This window comes from Gorilla gorilla, chromosome 20 (genome assembly GCF_029281585.2).
Source record: "Gorilla gorilla gorilla isolate KB3781 chromosome 20, NHGRI_mGorGor1-v2.1_pri, whole genome shotgun sequence".
NCBI classification, from domain to species: domain Eukaryota; kingdom Metazoa; phylum Chordata; class Mammalia; order Primates; family Hominidae; genus Gorilla; species Gorilla gorilla.
The window spans coordinates 22,652,761-22,673,381 of record NC_073244.2 but is presented as its reverse complement, the minus strand read 5'-3'; the positions used below and the strand labels follow the sequence as shown (position 1 = coordinate 22,673,381).

The window sequence follows — 20,621 nt, the reverse complement described above, 5'->3', positions numbered from 1 at the left end:
CAGTTCCCAGAAGAAGCATCTGGGGGCCTTGTTAATGTTTTCCGGGACCCTGGCCCCAGAGCCTCCGCTTTGGCAGGTCAGGGCTGGCCCATGAACCTGCATTTCTAGCTAGGACACAGGGGATGCTGCTGTGGACACAAGGACCATGCTCTGAGTGGGCCATCAGTTTGGGGAGAGGTGGGGACAAGCTGTTGGCCATCTGAGGGTGCAGCAGATTGGATGAGAGAAGACTCTGCCTCTGTGGCCTCCTCTGTGTGGCCCAGGAGTGGTGGCCCATGGTCCAGCACTGCAGCTGCCTCTTCCCGCAGCTGCTTTTCCTGTGTTTCAGTTGGGGAAGCACAGGGAGCTGGTGACACCTCATGGGGCCACAGAGAAGGTCGGCGACAAAACCAGGCAAGCCCTGTGGTCACGCAAGAGGAGTCGGGACCACGCCGCATCAGAGGAAGGCTGTGGAGTATTCAATGAATGGAATTTAATGTAACTATGACATGAACACACACAGGGTGGGGAGGACAGGTGACCAAGCGCAGACGTGGGTGACACGTGGCCCCGCTCTCTGGACCCTCAGTGGGAAAAAGTCTGAGGCCGGCGTCTCTCACCAAACCCCACCTCCCCTGGTGGGTCAATACTGATCTGGCTGAGTGACAGCGTCTCGTGACCCAGGCTGGCCCTGGGAAGGCGCCACAGGCGAGGCCTGCGAGTCCAGGGAGCAGGCAGACGCTGCAGTGGCCCCCGAGCGCGCCAGGTGCCAGCCCCGACGTGTAAACGGCCCGCTGCGGGCGCTGCCGGGAAGGAAGACAAGAAGAGTGAGGGCTCGTCCTCACCAAGTGCTGCCTGAGTGCCGTAGGACGTGGGTGCGACATGGGGACAGTGAGGGTAACACAAACAGCAACGAATGCACAAAGACAAGTTCCAGGAACACCCATAAACCCATAACGTTCAACAAAATGGCAACAAAACGACGCCCCTGCTGGCCCGGGGAGGCTGGCGCTTCCTTCGTGGCAGATGCCACCTGCAGCTGGCTGGCTGGCAAGCGTTGGCCAAGCTTTTTGGTACCTGGGAGCTCAACAGCATAAAAGGCTGTAACCTCTACACGGAGAATTTTCACATCCTTCCCCTGAAACTGACTTCAGGGGCAAAGAAACGAGACTTCTCGAAGACCAGCCTCTTCTGGGAAAGGGGCTTCTGAGACGAGTGTCGACGGCAGAGCAGATGGCCTGGGGAAGGCAGGGGTCCCTGGGCAGAGGCTGGGAGGGTGGCCAGAGACCAGGGAGGGCCCCTCCATCTGGTGGGTTTGGCAGGTGTGTCCCCTGGTGCTGCCACCAGGAGCCCCGAGGCCGGGGTGTTGGCTGTGACAGCCCCTCACTGGGTCCGCAGCTGGTAATCTAGGAGACAGGAGGGAGGCGTCATGCTGGGCTCTGCACCCTCCCCGCTTTCGGGACCCGACCCGATGGCTCCACCCTGGGGGCAGCCACAGAGGACCCCTCAGTACAACCCCACCCCACGGGTGGGGCCTCACTCACCTCCATTCTGCGTGATATAACGCACCCAGGGCAGGGCCTGGTACCCACTCTTCTCAATGATCTTCAGGTAGCGCACCTAGGGCACAGGTAGCAGGGCCCTGAGCACCGCAAGCTCCCACCCTGTTGGTCCCCCTTAATCTTTCCTGCTGGGGCGGCCTGGGGCTGGCAGGGGAGGCCATGACGAGAGGATGAGCACAGGCCTCAGGGGGGTGAAAGGGATTTGTCTGGACCATGCAAATGTGTGGGAGGGCAGAGCCACCTCTGGAAGTGGTGAGCAGCCAGGATGTGGCTTGCAGACACGGCCTCAGCAGCCTGCTTGGGGGGCCCGGCCAGAAGGCCCCTGGCTCTCTGGGAGCCTCTCCTCCCTCTGTGGGCTTTTGAGGGGGTGCCAGGGAAAAGAGGTCCCATGGGGCATGAGTGGACGGCAGAGCCTCAAACGCTAGTTTGGGGCAGAATGAGTGAGCTTTGAGCTCAGGGGTCAGGGCTGAGCAGAGGCAGCTTGGCCTCTCCCTGTCTGTGGGGAGGCAGAGGCCCACAGCACAGCAGGGTCCTGATTCCAGCTGACTGACACCCTTTCCCAAGCTGGCTGCGTTGATGTCTGTCACCTGCGGCCTCTGTCCCTGTTCTGGGCCCCGGCCGCCTGGGCCTTACGTACCTGGATGCCGGAGGTAGTGAAGTAAGGGATCTCAAACTTGACACTGATCGGGGGCTTGCCCTCCTTGTCTTCGGCCTCCACGCTAGGCAGGCCGAAGTGGGCCCGCATCAGGTACTCCTTGCCGCCCTGGGGAGCAGACGGGGGAGGCGCTCAGGCCTAGGCCCTGCCCCAGCTTAGCCAACAGCTCTGGCCCTAGTGGCGATGGGCGGAGACTGACCACTCACCCCAGTCCAGGGAGGGGAGCATGAGCCCCTGTGCTGGGGAGCCAAAGCTCGGCCCTGTGCTGCCCCAGGCTGGTAAGGACAGCCCCTGCTCTGGGGTGCCCAGCTGCCCCATGAGGACACCCAGGCGCCCAGAGCTGAGCTCACCAAGCTGCCAGCCCCAGTCACCAAGCCCCTGCCAGTGTGGTCTGCAGTGGCCCAGCACCCCCCGCCCAGCTCCCCTAATGCACTTTCCTCCAAGGCTGGTGAACCAGACAGACCGGCCATGGGAAGGAAGAGTGTGTAATGACCGTGGCAGGGGAGGGCTGCTGGGGACAGGGGCCACACGCCCAGTCTCAGGACAGCATGTGAAAGAAAAGAGAGTGTCCAGGTGAGAACCATGACCAGGGAGAGGCGACAAAAGGAAGAAACCAAGGAGCGTGCACTGAGTGACGATTCAGCCCTGGGTCCTGCTCCTGAGGGTGAGCAGGGGGCGGCTGTGGCTCTGACTGGAACCCGAGTCCTGGCTGTGACCTTCACCCTCTCCCTGCCTTGAGGAGCAACAGGTTGCAGCCTAGTCACCCCCAGCGCCTGGTCTCGCCCTGAGCAGTCGGGGGCACGATCTCAGCTCTGGCCACGCCTGGGACCCCCCAGTCTCTGCTCCCCAGGGCTCAGGCCGAGGTTCCGTGGGAGCTACTGCCGCCTAGGGCTGTTTCTGCCTCAGAGCAGGGGCCGTCCCCGTGCACCTGGGGCAGGGCCGAGTGGTTCATCTCTGCCTACTGCCACCAGGGCAGCGTGAGAGTGAGGACTCTGCCTGACTTGGTGACATGTGCTGAGTACAGACTCTGGGAGGATGACGGGGGGAAGATGCGACATCAGCAACTGGTAGAGCAAGCAGCGAGGGAACAAACCCGCTCGGTGACTAGCCTGTGCCCCAAACACTCAGCCAGACCCCAAATCTGAACCTTAGCAAAGACCAAATGGAAAACACAAACAAAGAAAACGCAGGGAAGCAGACGCCAGGGGCGATGGAGGCCTGCACACCCAGCCCGTGTCGTCACGTTGAGCCGAGTGGGTTTAATTCTGCTCTCGATGAGAGCTGTAGGCTGGCGCCGGCTCACACACCGAAATCCACTCGATGCCACAAAGGCACAGTGAGAAGGGCTCCCCAGGTAGGAAGAACAGGCATTGACAGGTGTGCTGCCAAAGGCAGACAAAAGAGGACAGGGCTGCCATCATCACAAGGGAGAAAGGTGCACAGGAGGACAGGCCACAATCCTAGAGCCTGCCGTCCCATAAGCCACAGGGACAACACAAGTCACAGGTACCCACGCATGAAGTAACATGGCAGCAACTTCTGTGAAGCAGGTGCTATAGGAGATGCAGAGAGAGCCAGGAGAAGGCCTGGACGCAAGGCCCGGCCCAGATCTCCACCCAGGTGGACAGTGTCATGTGCCATGGACACCCATGGTCACACATCAAATTCTCTACCCTGGTAACAGACAGCAGTAGGGACAGGACTGAGAAACACTCTAGCTTTAAAAGCAAATAGCCTACACTATGGCACTTCCACAAAAAGTTGAAAATAGAATCACCATATGATCCAGCAATTCCACTTCTGGGGATACACCCAAAACAAATGGAAGCTGGGTCTTGAAGAGGTATTTGTGCACTCACGTTCACAGCAGCATTATTCACAATAGGCCAGGCGTGGTGGCTCACGCCTGTCATCCCAGCACTTTGGGAGGCCGAAGCAGGCAGATCACCTGAGACCAGCCTGAGCAACACAGCGAAACCCTGTTTCTACTAAAAATACACAAATTAGCTGGGTGTGGTGGCGTGTGCCTGCAATCTTAGCTACTTGGGAGGCTGAGGCAGGAGAATCGCTTGAACCCGGGAGGTGGAGTTGCAGTAAGCCGAGATCGTGCCTCTGTACTCCAGCCTGGGCAACAGAGTGAGACTTCATCTCAGAAACAGAAAAAACTAACCTAAAAAAAAAAAAACTTTTAGTATGGAGCAATCTAAGAAAGGGGGAAGGATATCTATCTATCTATCTAATCTGTATTTCTAATCTCTCTCTCTGTGTGTTTTTTTTTTTTTTTTTTTTGAGACAGAGTCTTGCTCTGTTGCCCAGGCTGGAGTGCAGTGGTGCAATCTCGGCTCACTGCAAGCTCCGCCTCCCGAGTTCACGCCATTCTCCTGCCTCAGCCTCCTGAGTAGCTGGGACTACAGGCACCCACCACCACACCCGGCTAATTTTTTGTATTTTTAGTAGAGACGGGGTTTCACTGTGTTAGCCAGGATGGTCTTGATCTCCTGACCTTGTGATCCGCCCGCCTCGGCCTCCCAAAGTGCTGGGATTACAGGCATGAGCCACGGCGCCCGGCCCTCTCTGTATTTCTTAAAATTTATTTTTTGCAGTTCCTTTTGTCCTTAGGGTGTGTTATTTGAAGTGACATGTCTCTGCCCGGCCCTCTCTGTATTTCTTAAAATTTATTTTTTGCAGTTCCTTTTGTCCTTAGGGTGTGTTATTTGAAGTGACATGTCTCTGTGGTTGTCATCAACTTGATACGCTGATGAATTAATTTTGCTTTTGGTTTTTAGGAATTACCTTTTTTCCATTGTGATTTAATTTTGTTTTCTATGCATGGAAAGCACTGACAGGTGTACCTTCACACAGTGCAGGTTTGGTTCCAGACCACTGCCATAAAGCACATAGCACAGTTAGGCAAGTCACACACATTTTTTGGTTTCCCAGTGCATGTAAAAGTTACGTTTACCAGCCGGGCACGGTGGCCCACACCTGTAATCTCAGCACTTTGGGAGGCTGAGTCAGGCGGATCACAAGGTCAGGAGTTCGTGACCAGCTTGGCCAACATGGTGAAACCCCGTCTCTATTAAAAATACAAAAATTAGCCAGGCGTGGTGACGCATGCCTGTAATCCCAGCTGCTCAGGACGCTGAGGCAGGAGAATCACTTGAACCTGGGAGGCGGAGGTTGCAGTGAGCCGAGATTGTGCCACTGCACTCCAGCCTAGGCGACAGAGCGAGACTCTGTCTCAAAAAAAAAAAAAAAGTTTACCGTATACTGTAGTCCGAATGTGCACCAGTATTATGTCTAGGAGAATGTACATACCTTAGTTAAAACATACTTTATTGCTAAAAAGTGACAACACAGAGACCACATGCTGTTGGAATAATGACACCAACAGACTTGCTCAACGCAGGGTTGCCACAAACCTTCCATTTGTTTAAAAACTAAAACAAAAATAAAAATGCAGTATCTGGGAAGCACAATAAAATGAGGTGTGCCTGTGCATGGCTTCGAAGTAAAATCTACACAAGCACAGTCCACGCCGGCCTGTGTCTCGCCCTTAGCCCTGTCCCTTCGTCCCTCGTCTACAGCTCACCATGCTGTTTATTTGATGAAGTATTCTCCCAGTGTGTTTTAAATGATAAACACTATTTTCAACAGTGGAACTGCAGGAAAAGAGGAGCTAATCCAACTATCCGGGATGGTCACCACCCCTCCATGGAATATCCACAGCTCCCAAAGCCGACCGCCAAGAAGACAGTCAATACCAGAAGGAAAACGCTCTGCCGCAGCGCCACGTGGAAGGGCAGGCACTGAGCTGGCTCTACTTGCACATGATGAGGAAAAGCAAAATACGCAGAAAGAAAGGTGAGGAGACAAGCGGAAAGGCTGACGGGAGTATTAGGTGGCGGGGTAACTGGCTTTTATCTCTCCTTCCTCTACTTTCTGTATTTTATGTCATGTGATTAGACTGAGGCTGGGAGGGAAAGTACCATCATGAAATTCAAGGCACTTGAATTGCAGCATTTCCAGCTTAACTCAGCTGGGGCTGTCCCCAAGTCCCCCTGGGATGCAGACGGAGAGAGAGGGGAGAACATGGAAAGCAGCGCCTGCCCTGAAACCCCCTGGTGAAGCAGGTCAGTGCCACCCGGCTCAGCTCCAGAGCCATGCCTGGGCCTAGCCTCTCTGTGCACTGCGTATACCCGGCAAGCCCAGACTCAGCTCCTCAGAATCCTTAACATGTTGTCGGGGAAGCCACGCCGGTGCAGAGCTGGCCCAGGACATGGGCGGCTGGTGCGGAGCTCTGGAGGCTGTGCTGCTCCGGCCTACAGGCAGCCGTTCCCCTCGATGGCAGGCAAGGCTGAGCCTGCACAGAAAGGGCCCTGGACCTGCCAGTGTGGACGGGGCTCCTTCAGGGCCTGCATGGACAGGAGCCCCATCTCACATCAGTGCTCAGGGGCATCACAGAGAGGGAGGGAGAGGGCACTGCCCTGAGGTGAAGACAGAGGCTGGTTCACAAACAAGAGGAAGGCAGAAAGGGGCCCAGGGGCCGAGTCAGCCTCTGCCTCCTCCCACTCCAGCCCTCAGCTCTCCGTCCACCCTTTCAGAAGCCCCAGGTGTGGAAGACACAGTGGCCACTGTCACCCCATCTTGAGGTGCAGGGGGTCCTGAGGCACCCAGGCTGCCTTGCAGAGACAGGCGCGGGGGGCACGTGGATGTCTGGACAGAGTGCTCACCGGGAAGGACTTGATGGACCACACGATCTCGCTGTTCTCGGGGACCCACTTAACGCTCCCCACCGTCGTCTTGAACTTGGGTGAGTCGGCATCATTCGGCACGGGAATGTGGATCTCCACGTTGTTGGCTGTTGACCGCCGCTTGAACTGGCTTTTGGCCTGCAGGCCAGGCCAATGCGGCCCAGGGTTATGGAGGCCAAGGTGAGCTGGCCAGCCTCTCCAGGACACATGCCCCTCAGCCTGGCCCGGGGGATCCTCCCTAGCCCCGCCCCTGGCCCCACTTCTCCTGGCACTACCCACCCCCTCTCCTGCCCTCGAGACTCTCCCAAGACCTAATTTCAGGAGTTTCATCTTCGTCCTCCTGTCTGCTCAGCTTCCAAGGCTCCTCATCCCTCCCTCTGCCCTGCCCTCCTAGGACAATGTCTCTGTCCCAGGGCCAGGCTGCGCTGGACAGGGTCGCTGAGGGGCAGAGGTGCTCCACCTGGGGGCGACACCTCTGGGAGTGTCCTGGATGCCTGGCTACAGGCCCCTCCCCACAAGTGGCACCATCTAGGAGCAGGCCCCAGGCGGTGTCCCCCCAGTGTCAGGCCACTCCTGCATCTGAGGCCACAGTGAGGGTGCACGGATGGCAGCCCTACGGCACCCCCAGCCCTCGGTTAGGCTCCTGGGACGGGCCAGAGACACCAGAAGGCCCTCAGTGGGTGGCCTTGGCCCACGCACCTTGATCATGTACTCGATGCGGCTGTGGGAGTGCTTCTCGATCACCGACTCGATCCATATCAAAGGCTTGACCTGCCGAGGAGGGCAAAGAGGGTGCTCACACCTGGCCTTGTTTGACAAAGGCCCATTTCAGAGGGGAAACCAAGGCCCAGGACAAGGGACCATCTGCCCAGGTGTGGGCCCAGAGCCCTGCAGGGAGCGTACAGCCAGCGTCAGGGAGGGCCAGGGCAGACAGGCCGAGGTAGCCGGGAGCTACCGGGGAGGCCTTGGTGCAAATGCAGAAAAGACCAGGGCCTGCTCTGGGGGCTGCCTGGGAAAGGGGTGGTGGTGGCCAAAGGGGTCCGTGCCCCTCAGAAAGCTCGGAGTCCCAAGTCCTCAGACTCCATCTCTGCAGAGCCAGGCAGCTCATGGAGCGTGGGGTGGGGCTGGCCCTGGCGCCTGCCTGGGCTTCACCTCCTGGAGGTGAAGGGGAGGAGGAGTCTGCCGACAGCCCAGCCCCAGGGTGGCGCACTCACATGGGTGTTGAGACGGTAGGACATGAGCTCGAACTCGCCGTCGGGCGGGATGAAGGAGATGGTGCGGTCATTCTCGAAGCGTGATAGCCGCACACACTGGTGGAACTTCACATCCTCCAGCTCCACGGATTTGCTTTTGCCGCCTGGGGTCAGGGGTGAGGGTAGGACAGATCTGGGCCCTCCGGGTCACTATCTCAGCAGTACTCCTACCACCTGCAACCCACCCCGGCAGAGCAGGGCCCCCAGTCCACGCACTGAGAGCAGCCTGGGCCACAAACACCAAGGGGGCTATGTCCCAAGACAACTGCCCCATCACTCCTCACACCCCTGGGGTCCCCAGGGGCAGGGCTGGTGGGTCTGGTTCATGCTGAGTCCCCAGCGGCCATCCCAGGGCCCAGCCAGGGGACCTGCTCAGGACACGTTCACTGAATGATTGATCAGTGGATTTGGCTGGGGGATGGCTCAGGGCTCCCCAAGGGCTCAGGCCCTGGCATCCACGGGGTCCTGGGTCCTACCTTGGTTTGCCACCTCACTGAGGGCTATGTGGGTGGGGCCCTGCCCAGCCCCAGGCGGGGAGCTGCCCTGATAGACTGATGCCCCAGAAGCCCTCACCGGGCTAGGAACGGGGGCATGCCCAGCCACTGCACCCTCTTCCAGTGGCCTGTGACAGCTGAGTGGGAGGCACAGTTCACAAAACCAGGTCCTGGGCCCCTCTGCCCCTGCCCTGCTATGGGAAGTGTTAGAGGCCAGGCGGCGGGAGCGAGAATCACCATGCGTGGCCTTCACACGGCCCACACCTACGGCCCAAGGTGAGGGGAGAAACCTGGCCTGGGAGGGAGAGAGCAAGGCCTCAGCCTAGGCCCCAGTGCCCCAGGCAGAGCAGGGCAGGGTGCAGGACCTGGCGTGTGAGGCCGGGTGACGGGGGCCTCCCAGCTGGACTGGAGGATCTTCACTCCCCTGCACCTTCTATGTCCAGGGATGTATGAATACTCTACGCAGCTGTCTCAAGCAGTGTGAAGTGCTGCTCAACCAAGTGCTTGAAACCAGCTCGTTCCTCCGCCTGGCCCAACCCTGCCCTGGGCTGTAATGTGTGTGCCTGGTGAAGCCATCCTCATGGGCAGGGCCCTTGGCAAGGGTACTCACGGCCCGTGTTGTCAAAGAGGACCTTGTCGTTGAGGCCCAGGCGCAGCTCGGGCATGCCTGAGAGGAAGACTCGCATCTTGATGGAGCCCACGATCTCGCTGCGCAGGACGTTGCCGTTGGCACTGACCTGGGGGTGGCGGTGTGGGCGTGAGGGGAGGTCCCCAACTCATCAGCCACTGCCTCCTACCACATCATGTGACCCTCTGGCCACCCCACTCTCAACGCCCTTCTCACCTCCAAGCCCATCCCTCTCCTGGGCATCCCCTGAGCTAGGAGAGTCCCAGCTGTGGCTAAGGTCTACCCCTAACCCACACCAACCCACGCCTGGCTGAGGGTCCCCAGGCTCACCCCTCCAGCCTTCATGCTGAGGCCCTGTGGACATGAGGTGGACACTGTGGGTCCTGCCCTCTAGGCCTCAGGCCACACTGGGGCCTGATGATGCGTGCCTGGAGCCCCCTCTGAGGGTTCTCTATCAGGTACCAGTCCCTCCCTCCCAGGAGCCCCCTGAATGCTCCGGGCTGGCCCGGCAGCTGGTCCCCATGCTGCGTCAGCCTTGAGAGTCCATGAGCTCGGCTGGACCTGGGCCAGGACCCTGTGGTCCCTGCTCAGCTGATGGGCTGGGCTGGGGTCTCTTGAACCAGGCCAGACTTGCTTTTCTTGAAAGCTCTTTCTCCTCTTGGCCTCCCAGGGAGGCCACTGGCCCCCACCCCCCAGGGCTTATGAGAGATGGTGCTTCCTGAGTCCTGACCCCTTCTTGCTTCCCAGGGCCACCCTGAAGTGTGATAACACTTGATCCAAAATAATCAACTTAAATCCAGTCACAGTGGCTGACACTGACAGCATTTCCACTGCGCCAGGCATTGCTCCACACACGCCTCGACAACCTCTGGGGCAGGGACCGTGGGGAGATGACCTGAGGGACTGTAACCCACTGCGCATGCCGAGATGCATCTGAAAGTGCAATTGAAAATCCACACCGGGGCGATGGTCCTGCACCCCCTAGCCTGAGCCAAGATGCTGGAGCATCTCTTCTTGCATCCATTTGAGAGGTGAGGAAACAGGCACAGATCAGAGGTCCTGTGCTGAGGGCACAGAGTGACAGGCAGAAAAATTGCTGGGGCTGCAGCCCTGGCCACCACTGCACACTGCCATGCTGCACGAGGCCATGCCCACACCAGCAAGTGGGCCAAAGGCCACCGACTTGGATACCTGGGCCCAGATGCTGGCTCCAGCCAGGCTAACACGTGCAGGGCCTGCATTTCCTGTCTGCAGAGTGGCAGGAGAGTCTGTGCAGTCTTATGCATGATGTCCAAAAAGCACTGGGTACACAAATAAAAGCCCCTCACCAGCTTGCCGCCTCTGAGGGAATCGGGAAAACTGAGGTGCCAAGCAAATGACAGCCCTGGGAGGGGCAGGGAACCGGACATGGCCCCAAGGGCTCCGGTTCTGTCACCCTCCCCAGCCTCACCTCCTCGTGCTGTCCTGTCCTCATCTCGCAAGCGGCTCCCTGATCCCATGGTACACAATAGCTTCCCTGCATCTGCCTGCTTGTCTCTCTCTCTCTCTCCCTGCTGGGGGAAGCCACGTGGGGCTGCGCGCTGCCGTGTCCAGCACCAGAAACAGCGTGTGTGGCAGGAGGTGCTCAGTGGGCACGTGGAGGCTCAGGAGCTCGGGACCCTCACTGGCCGGGGCTCCAGGAGCCCAAGCATTGGGATTTCGCCTGCCTCTTTCTCGGAGGGCCCTCCACTCCACTGTGACGGCCCCAAATTCCCCTTGGGTGCTGCCTCCCCCTCAGGGAGTTGGGACTGTCCCTGGCAGCCAGCTGTAACTGAACACATGAGGTCGTGAATGCCACGAGAGCAGGCCCAGGGAGTGGAGCTGAAAAGCTGCCCAGCCCACGAGGCTGATCTTGGCCCTGCGGGCAGCAATCAGAACCTTCTCAGCTGAGGTGTGACCAACCACGCAGAGCCGGTGCCCTTCCCAGGGCGGGTGCTGAAGGGATGCTTGCTCAGGGCCTGGCTGTGTAAGTACCAGGCTGTACTCAGATGATCGCATCTGGAGGCAAATGTTGACCCAGCCACCAGCTCTGCAAGCCACTTAGGAAGGTGGCATTCTGACAGCTGCCCTTGTGCTGACCTGTTTGGAGGAGTGGGATCCTTCCGGGCGGAACCACACGCAGCAGCGCACTGTGGCGGGGACCCCCGCAGCCCTAGCGCTTTCCTGCTCGACTCTCTCTAAGCTGCCCCCTGGGACTTGCCTTTGCACCCCACAGCACCCAGATGGACCCTGTTTTCGGCTCAATAAACAATCAGACAAGGGTCCCCAGGGGAGAGGGGAATGTGGTTAGCGAGGCCACTGTCCCGTCCCAGAAAGTAAGAAAGCGAAGAGGTCTGCACGGAGCGCGCGGGAGAGTCTTTCTGGGCAGCACTCTCCTTGGCAATTCCATGTCTGCAGCCTCAGCCCTCCAGAAATCCTGGCCCAGGTCACGGAGACACCCAAGTGCACACATCTGGGGCTGAGCAAGTGTGCTCAATGCTGCACTGCCAGTGGCCGTCAGAAACGGGACCTGAGTGATCTGCATGACTGGATTGGCTGAGCCCATACAGTCCACCCACGCCGCAGGGATGAGGCCAGCAGCGTGAACACAAAAGAAAGCAAGCGGCTGGTGAGGAAGGTCGGCTGGCGCCCCTTCCCCTGCCACTGACTACAGCTCTGAAACCTGGGCAGGAGGCTTGGCAGCTGCCTGAAGACTGAAGACAGCAGCAGGTGGACCAGGGAAGAGCCACGAATGCACAGTGTCCCCACCGCCCCCCATGAGAAAGCGCAGCAGCAATCTGGAAGCAGAAGTGTGCACCACAGAGCACACGAGAGCTCAGCAGAGCCTCCAGGCCTGGCTCTGGGGCCAAAAGAGGAACTCCTGACTCTCCCGGAAAACACAGAAGCCCCCCATCTCCCCTGTTCCTCATGCCCCAGGCCCTGTGTTGCCAGCTACTGTTCCGAGGGGGTGGGGCAACCGTTGTCCTTTTCTCTCTCTGTCCTCTCTCCATGTGGGCTGGGAAGTGGGCCCAATGGCAGACGTGTACAACAGTAAACCGCAAGGAATCAGAAAAGTACCGGGTAGACAGCACAGAGCCAGAAGCTCAGGAAAGTCACCCCATGAAGTGGTTTATGTCTCCAGAACTCTCTAGAATCGAGCATCTGTGAATCCTGTGCATATACCATACTTTGACTTACCAAAGATTTTGAGAACTGAACTAACCACTCGGGTCCCAGACTGACCACTGGGCAGTGCACACCCAGGAGATCTGACCAGCAAATGGCACAGGGGCTTTAAAAACTGACGTGATGTTCATGGCCTACAGGTTGGGGATTGGAACTTGTGGCCTGAAAGTAAGATTGGCTGTTGGCTAAAACAAAAATATCAATATTTCCCATATAGCTTAAATAAGACCTAGAGTATCACCACATAATGCTCAAAAAGTCCAGGATGCAATCCAAAATTACTCAGCATACAAACAACCATGAAAATGTCAACTTGCCTGGAAAACCCAATCAACCACTGTCAACACTTCACAGATGTTGGGATTATCTGATGAAGATTTTAAACAGCTATTTTTAAAATTGCAAATGCTTGCAACAAATGTTAAAATAGAAAGTCTCAGCAAAGAAACAGATGATAAAGAAGAATCAACCAGGAGTTCGAGACTAGCCTGGGCAACACAGCAAGTCCTGGTCTCTACAAAATAAAAAATAAAAAAAAATTAGCCAAGCATGGTGGTGCGTGCCTGTGGTCTCAGCTACTCAGCACACTCAGATGGGAAGATCACTTGAACACAGGAGGTTGAGGCTGCAGTGAGCTATAACTGCACCACTATACTCCAGCCTGGGCAACAGAGTAAGACCCTATCTCAAAAAAAACAAAAACAAAAACAAAAACAAAAACAAAAAAAGAGAGAGAAGAATCAAATGGAGAATTTTTAAAAATATAGTAACTGAAATAAACAACTTGCTCAATGGACTTAATAGCAGAATGGAGGCCAGGTACAGTGGCTCATGCCTGTAATCCCAGCACTTTGGGAGGCTGAGGTGGGAAGATCACTTGCCCCAGGAGTTCTAGATCAGCCAGGGCAACACAGTGAGACCCTCATCTCTACAAAAAATTTTTTAAAAATTAGCCAGGCTTGGTGGTGCACATCTGTAGTCCCAGCTACTCAGGAGGCTGAAGCAGAAGGATTGCTTGAGCCCAGGAGGTTGGGGCTACAGTGAGCCATGCTTGCTCCATGGCTCTCCAGCCTGGATGACAGAGTGGGACCCTATCTCAAAAAATAATAATAATAATAATAATAGTAGTAATAATAATAATAACAGAATGGAGATAAACAGGAAAGGGCCAAAGAACCTGTGAACTTAAAGGCAGATCAATGTAAATTATCCAATCTAACAGAGAGAAGAAAAGATAGAATAAAATAAGCAGCCTCAGGGACACATGATATAATAACCAAAGGTCTTTCATGTCACTGGAGTCCTGAAGGAAGAGTAAAATGACAAAAACATATCTGAGGGCTGGGTGTGGTGGCTCATGCCTGTAATCCCAGCACTTTGGGAGGCTGAGGCAGGTGGATCACCTGAGGTTGGGAGCTTGAGACCAGCCTGATCAACATGGAGAAACCCTGTCTCTACTAAAAATACAAAATTAGCCAAGTGTGGTGGCAAATGCCTGTAATCCCAGCTACCCGGGAGGCTGAGACAGGAGAATTGCTTTGTAGAAAGTAAAAAAGTTCCTCTTCAAAGTTTCCCTTCTCACTAAAGAATAAATCATAAGTGTTAGAAATAATGTACATTCTATGTCCTTGTACTTTAACCAAAATATTTGTTTTAGACATAAAGGATGTTAGATATAAGGGAATGAGTACATTCTGTGTCCTTGTACTTTAACCAAGATATTTGTTTTTAGATGTAAGGGATGTTAGATATAAGGGAATGAGTCAACTTCCTCTTTTTCCTTTGTTCTCCCTTGCCCTTACCTATTTAGGAAAGTTTTAAGTTATTAGCCAGTCAGGTTTAGCTTAGATTGTCAGGTCTGGCTCCAGCCAATGGAGATAGGACACAGCAGCAGGAACAAGCTGCATAAGGGATAAAAACGGCTTTCCTCCTTTGTTTGGGTGTGCTCTCGCCATTGTTCCATCTGCGAGGAGCACCCTTTCTGCAGAAAGTAAATTTGCCTTGCTGAGAAAACTTTTTGTTTGAATGCTGATTTTTCCTTGTGGTACCGAGGAACAAGCATTCTGTTTCTGAATAAACATTTTACTTATAACAGCTTGAACCTGGGAGGCAGAGGTTGCAGTGAGCCGAGATTGTGCCATTGCACTCCAGACTGGGCAACAAGAATGAAACTCTGTCTCAAAAAACAAAACAAAACAAAAAAACAAAAAACCACATTTTAGGAAACAATGATTGATAACTTCCCAATTTGATGAAAGACATAAACTTACAGATCCAAGAAGCTGAACAAATCCCAAACAGTAGAAACACAAAGATGTGCACACCTCATCTAACTGCTGAAACTAAAGGCAAAGAAAAATCTGGAAAGCAGCCAGAGGACAATAACACATCACCTATAGGGGAATAAAGATTTGGGGGACTGTGGATTTCTCACCAGAAATGATGGATGCCAGAAGGAAGTGGTATAACATATTAAAGTGCTAAACAAAAACCGTCAATTCAGAAGTCCATATCCAGTGAAAATAGTCTTCAGGGATAAAGGTAAAATATAGAGACATTCTTAAAGGAAAGCCAAGGGAATGTGTAGCCAGTAGACCTCCTCTACAAGAATGGCTTTTAAAAAAAACCTTTTTAGGGCTGGGCGCAGTGGCTCATGCCTATAATCCCAGCATTTTAGGAGGCCGGGGTGAGCGATCACTTGAGGTCAGGAATTTGTGACCAGCCCAGCCAACAAGGTGAAATCCTGTCTCTACTAAAAATACAAAAATTACCCAGGCGTGGTGGTACATGCCTGTAATCTCAACTACATGGGAGGCTGAGTCTGGAGAATCGCTTGAACCTGGGAGGCAGAGGTTGCGGTGAGCTGTAATCGCGCCACTGCACTCCAGCCTGGGTGATAGAGCAAGACTCTGTCTCAAAAAAAAACACAAAAAACAAAAAACCCCAAAAACTAGCCAGGCATGGTGGCACATGGCTGCAGTCCCAGCTACTTGGGAGGCTGAGGTGGGATGATCACTTAAGCAAGATGATCACTGGAGTCAAAGTGTAGTGAGCTGTGTTCACGCTACTGCCCTCCAGCCTGGGCAACAGAGCGAAGCCCTGTCTCAAGAAAACACTTTTTTTTTAAGTTAATAGTTAAAAGCATTTTGTAAAATAAATCTCCAGGCTCGGATAGTTTCAGTGGTGAATTCTAACAATTGTTTAAAGAATTAACATGGATTCTATAAAATGTCTTCCAGAAAACAGAAGAGGAAAAAACACTTCCTCCATTACCTTGATACCAAAACCAGACAAAAACATTACAAAAAAGAGAAAATTACAAACCAGTATCTCTTATGAGTGTAGATCCAAAAATCTCCAACAAAATACCAGCAAAGGAAATCCAGCAATACATAAAAAGAATACAGGTTAAGCATTCCTAATTCAAAAATCCCAAATCCAAAATGCTCCAAAACCCAAAACTTTTTGAGCCCTGACATGATGTCAAAAGTAGAAGATTCCATACTCAACTTCATGTGACAGGTTGCAGTCAAAATGCAGGTGCACAATGCAGTTTATTCAGCATCTCCAAGGGAAAAGTAAAATTACCTTCAGGCTATGTGCATAAGGTGTATATAAAACATAAATGAAGCCGGGTGCAGTGGCTCACGCCTGAATTCCCCCAGCACTTTGGAAGGCTGAGGCAGGTGGATCACCTGAAGTCAGGAGTTCGAGACCAGCCTGGCCAACATGGTGAAACCCCGTCTCTACTAAAAATACAAAAATTAGCCGGGCATGGTGGCAGGTGCCTGTAATCCCAGCTACTTGGGAGACTGAGGCAGGAGAATCGCTTGAACCCAGGAGGGAGAGGTTGCAGTGAGCTGAGATTGTGCCACTGCACTCCAGCCTGGGCAACAAGAGCAAAATTCCATCTCAAAAAAAAAAAAAACAAACAAAAAAAACCATAAATGAATTTCACGTTTGGACCTGGGTCCCAGCCCTAAGATATCTCATGATGCATATGCAAATATTCCAAAATCCAAAGAAATCTGAAATCCAAAACACTTCTGCTCCCAAGCATTTGTATAAGGGATACTCAACCTATAATACACCATGACCAACGGGATTTTATTCCAGGAATGCAACACTGGTTCAATAATCAGAAAGCAGTCAGTGGAATACACCATATTAACAACCAAAAGAAGAAAACTCATGTGATTATATCAATTGATGCAGAAAAATAACTGAAGAAAATACAACACCCACGCATGATTAAAAAAAAAAACTGTTAGCAAACTAGCAATAAAAGGGAACTTCCTCAAGGTGAAAAAGAACACCTACAATAAACCTACAGCTAACATCCTAGTTGGTGGCAAAAGACTTAATGGTCTCCCTCTAAGATCAGGAACAAAGCAAGAATGTCAGCTCTCACCACTCATATTCAACACTGTGCTGGAAGTCTCAGTGAGGGAAGACGTAAAGCAAAAGAGATAAAAGGAGCTTCCAGAGACCTGAACACGTGGAGGTTCCTGGAGGGTGGTGTGTCCAGAGAGGGCAAGGAAGCTCTGGGTCCCTTCCCTCTATACCTCGCTTACCCAAAGAGGGGTTTGTGAGAACCCTAATTTGAAGCTGTCTAAAGACTGCCTAGATTTTGCTCCTGCTCCAAGATGGCCAACTAGACGCAGCCAGGAGAAACATCTCCCACTAAGAGACAGGGACACTGTGCAGACAGGTGTGCTCCTAGACTCCTAGATCTTCAGTGGGAAGGCACTAAGAGTGAATGGAGGGAAGACACAGAGGCTGGATGGAAGACAGAGGAGGAGGAGGCTGGGAACCCTGCACAGGGCTACTGTGCACCAGGAATCGTTCCTGGCTCCCAGTGACTCCTGTGGAGGGGGTGAATTGAACTAGCAAGGGGCAACCCACTCTTGCCATGGCCTCTGGAATCCCGGCAGGAAGGACCCCTCGACTGCCACGGCCAGCTGCGTTGGCAGGGGAAGCTGCTTAAAGAAGTGGTAGTGATGCAGGGCAGGCGAGCCCCAAAACTGAGACAGCCCGGGAGGGTTCTTGGTTTCAGCCAGGAAAGAACTCAAGGGCGAGCTGGTGGTGATAAACAGAACTTTTACTAAAGCAGCCATGTGCACAGCAGCAGAGGCACTGCTCCCTGTGGAGCGGGGCTACCCCATGGGCAGTGCGCCCAGAGCGGCAGCTCAGAGGCGGCTCTGCAGTCACATTTATACTGACTTTTAATTATATGCAAATTAAGGGGCAGTTTATAAAGAAATTTCTAGAATGTGGGTGGTAGCTTCTAGGTTGTTGGATCATTGCCATGAAAAAGGGTAGTAACTTCCAAGTGTTGCCATGGCAATGGTAAACTGACATAGCACACTGTGGGGTGGGTCTTATGGGGAGGCGCTTCTGCCCTGACCTGTTTTAGCTAGTCCTCAATTTGGTCTGGTGTCCAAGCCTCACCTCCTAAGTCGAGTTCTGCCTCCTACCTCAGGCGGGGCAGAACTCCAGCCTAAGCCAGGCCAGGGGGTTTGATGCAGAAGCATATGTGGTGGAGCACAGCCAGGACACCCATCCCCTAGGCTTGACTTGCTCTCATAGGAGACTTTAGCCGTAGGGGAACTGTCAGACCTGAACTCTCCAGGGTAGTCTTGCCCATCAGATGGGGCTGGTCTGACCTGAGCAACCCTCAGTCTGCTGGCCTCTCCTGGGGCCCCAGCCTGGCCAAGCCTGCTTACAGTGCAATCCCCAGGTACCTCTTGGGGGTGGCATCAGAGCTCCTGCACTGGCAGACTGTACCTGAACGGGGAATACTCCTGCACAGCGGCCCCATGGACACACTAGGCCACCTGAGCCCTGCTCCCACTGCAGCCTCCCCTGTGCAGTTTTGCCTGCAGGTTCTTGCCCACAGCCACCCTCAATATCGTTTCGCTGGTGGTGTGTGCGTGAGTGGACCTAGCCCACCCTTCCCCAACAGCATGCCTGTGTGCGCACCCTGCTGTGCCACTGTTGCCAGTATAAGTGCACCCCAGCCCCCAGCCTCTCCCACCACCGTTGTTGTCAGAGTGTTGGCAGCATACAGCCCGCCAGCCCCACCCCTCCCAGTGCCCCACCTATGCTGGGCCTCCCACAGGAAACTAGGCAGAGAAAACAGGGGACCTACCCCTAGCCCTGAGCAGCCACTGCTGCCAGTGTGAACATGCACAAAGGGCACACACAGTCCTGCACCCACCAGTGCCCCCATGCTAACCCCACCATCGGCACCAATGAACAGGTGCACACTTGCCAGCGTGGCCCCTGCCCCCACCCCAGCCATACTGCCACTACTGCTGCTGCTACAAATGCCCTCCCAGAGGCTGGCTCCCTGACATCCACTAGCACCCTGTCACAGCCGATGAGCGTGCACCCCGCCGTGCTGCCGCTGGCACATGCAAACAAGAACAGATGCCGCTGCCACTACCCTATGAAGTGCTTTGCCTGGCACCACCCATTGGAGTGTTGTGACCAGCTGTCTGGGAGCAGCTTGGCCCCTCTAGCAGAGCAGGTTCTTAACCTGAAGGAGCCAGAGATCAAAGCCAGGGCTGGATACCAGTCCTCCAGAGTTAGAGCACGCAGTTCAGGAGTCCTAAGCTGAGCCTTGGTCCCCTAAAATCTTCCAATAATGAAGCCATCCAACTGAACCCACCTTATACACAATCAAACCCCCAGGGTCATCAAATAGGATAAAGGAAAAAGAAACCCATTCAAAGGACAGCAACTTCAAAGACTAAAGGAATATCAGCCCACAAAAATGAAAAAGAACCAGCGCAAGGACTCGTGACAACTCAAATAACCAGAGTGTCCTCTTTCCTCCAAACTGCAGTAGTTCTCCAGCAAGAGTTCTTTTTTTTTTTTTTTTTTTTTTTTTTTTTTGAGACGGAGTCTCGCTCTGTCGCCCAGGCTGGAGGGCAGTGGCGCAATCTCGGCTCACTGCAAGCTCCGCCTCCCGGGTTCACGCCATTTTCCTGCCTCAGCCTCCTGAGTAGCTGGGACTACAGGCACCTGCCACCACACCCGGCTAATTTTTTGTATTTTTAGTAGAGATGGGGTTTCACCGTGTTCGCCAGGATGGTCTCGATCTCCTGACCTCGTGATCCGCCCACCTTGGCCTCCCAAAGCAAGAGTTCTTAACTAGGCTGAGATGGCTGAAATGACAGAAATAGACTTCAGAATATGGATAGGAACAAAGATCACTGAGATTAGGAACATTGAAACCCAATCTAAGGAGGCTAAGAATCATAATAAAACAATATATGAGCTGGCAGACAAAATAGCCAGGATAGAAAATGATGTGACTGACCTGATACAGCTGAAAAACACAGTATAAGAATTTAATAATGTAATCACAAGTATTAACAGTAGTACAGACCAAGCTGAGGAAAGAATCTCAGAGCTTGAAGACTGGCCTTCTGAAATAAGACAGTCAGATAAGAATAGAGAAAAAATAACGAAAAGGAATGAACAAAGCCTCCAGGAAATATGGGATTAAAAAAGAGAGCAAATCTACAACTCATTGGTGTCCATGAAAGAGATGGGGAAAATGGAAGCAACTTGGAAAACCTATTTCAGGATACTATCCATGAGAACTTCCCCAGTCTAGCTAGAGAGGCCAATATTCAAAATCAGGGAATGCAGAGAACCCCTGCAAAATACTTCACAAGATCATCCCCAAAACACATAATCATCAGATTGTCCAGGGTCAAAATGAAAGAAGCTAGAGAGACAGGTCACCTACAAAGGGACCTACAAAGAAGCTAGCAGGTCACCTACAAAGGGAAGCCCATCAGACTAGCAGTGGGCCTCTCAGCAGAAACCCTACAAGCCAGAAGAGATTGGAAGCCTATATTAAACATTCCTTTTTTTTTTTTTTTTTTTTGAGATGGAGTCTCGTTCTGTGGCCCAGGCTGGAGTGCAGTGGTGGGATCTCAGCAGGTCACTGCAACCTCCGCCTCCCAGGTTCAAGCAATTCTCCTGCCTCAGCCTCCCAAGCAGCTGGGACTACAGGCATGCACCACCACGTGCTGCTAATTTTTGTATTTTCAGTAGAGACCGGGTTTCACCATGT

General features: G+C 53.7%; 1 protein-coding gene across 2 annotated transcripts in view; it reads right to left on the bottom strand.

Annotated features, from left to right (window-relative positions):
- Positions 1–457: 457 nt before the first annotated feature.
- Positions 458–20,621, bottom strand: part of AP1M1 (adaptor related protein complex 1 subunit mu 1) — a 37,679-nt gene continuing 17,515 nt past the window's right edge. For both annotated transcript variants that reach the window (XM_004060224.5, XM_063701080.1), the window contains exons 6-12: positions 9,308–9,434; positions 8,165–8,307; positions 7,650–7,721; positions 6,930–7,088; positions 2,179–2,304; positions 1,524–1,599; positions 458–1,385 (exon numbers count right to left, since the gene is read on the bottom strand). In XM_004060224.5, the coding sequence (XP_004060272.1) occupies positions 1,363–1,385; positions 1,524–1,599; positions 2,179–2,304; positions 6,930–7,088; positions 7,650–7,721; positions 8,165–8,307; positions 9,308–9,434 (726 nt within the window). In that variant the 3' untranslated portion in view covers positions 458–1,362. The remainder of the gene's footprint in view (positions 1,386–1,523; positions 1,600–2,178; positions 2,305–6,929; positions 7,089–7,649; positions 7,722–8,164; positions 8,308–9,307; positions 9,435–20,621) is intronic.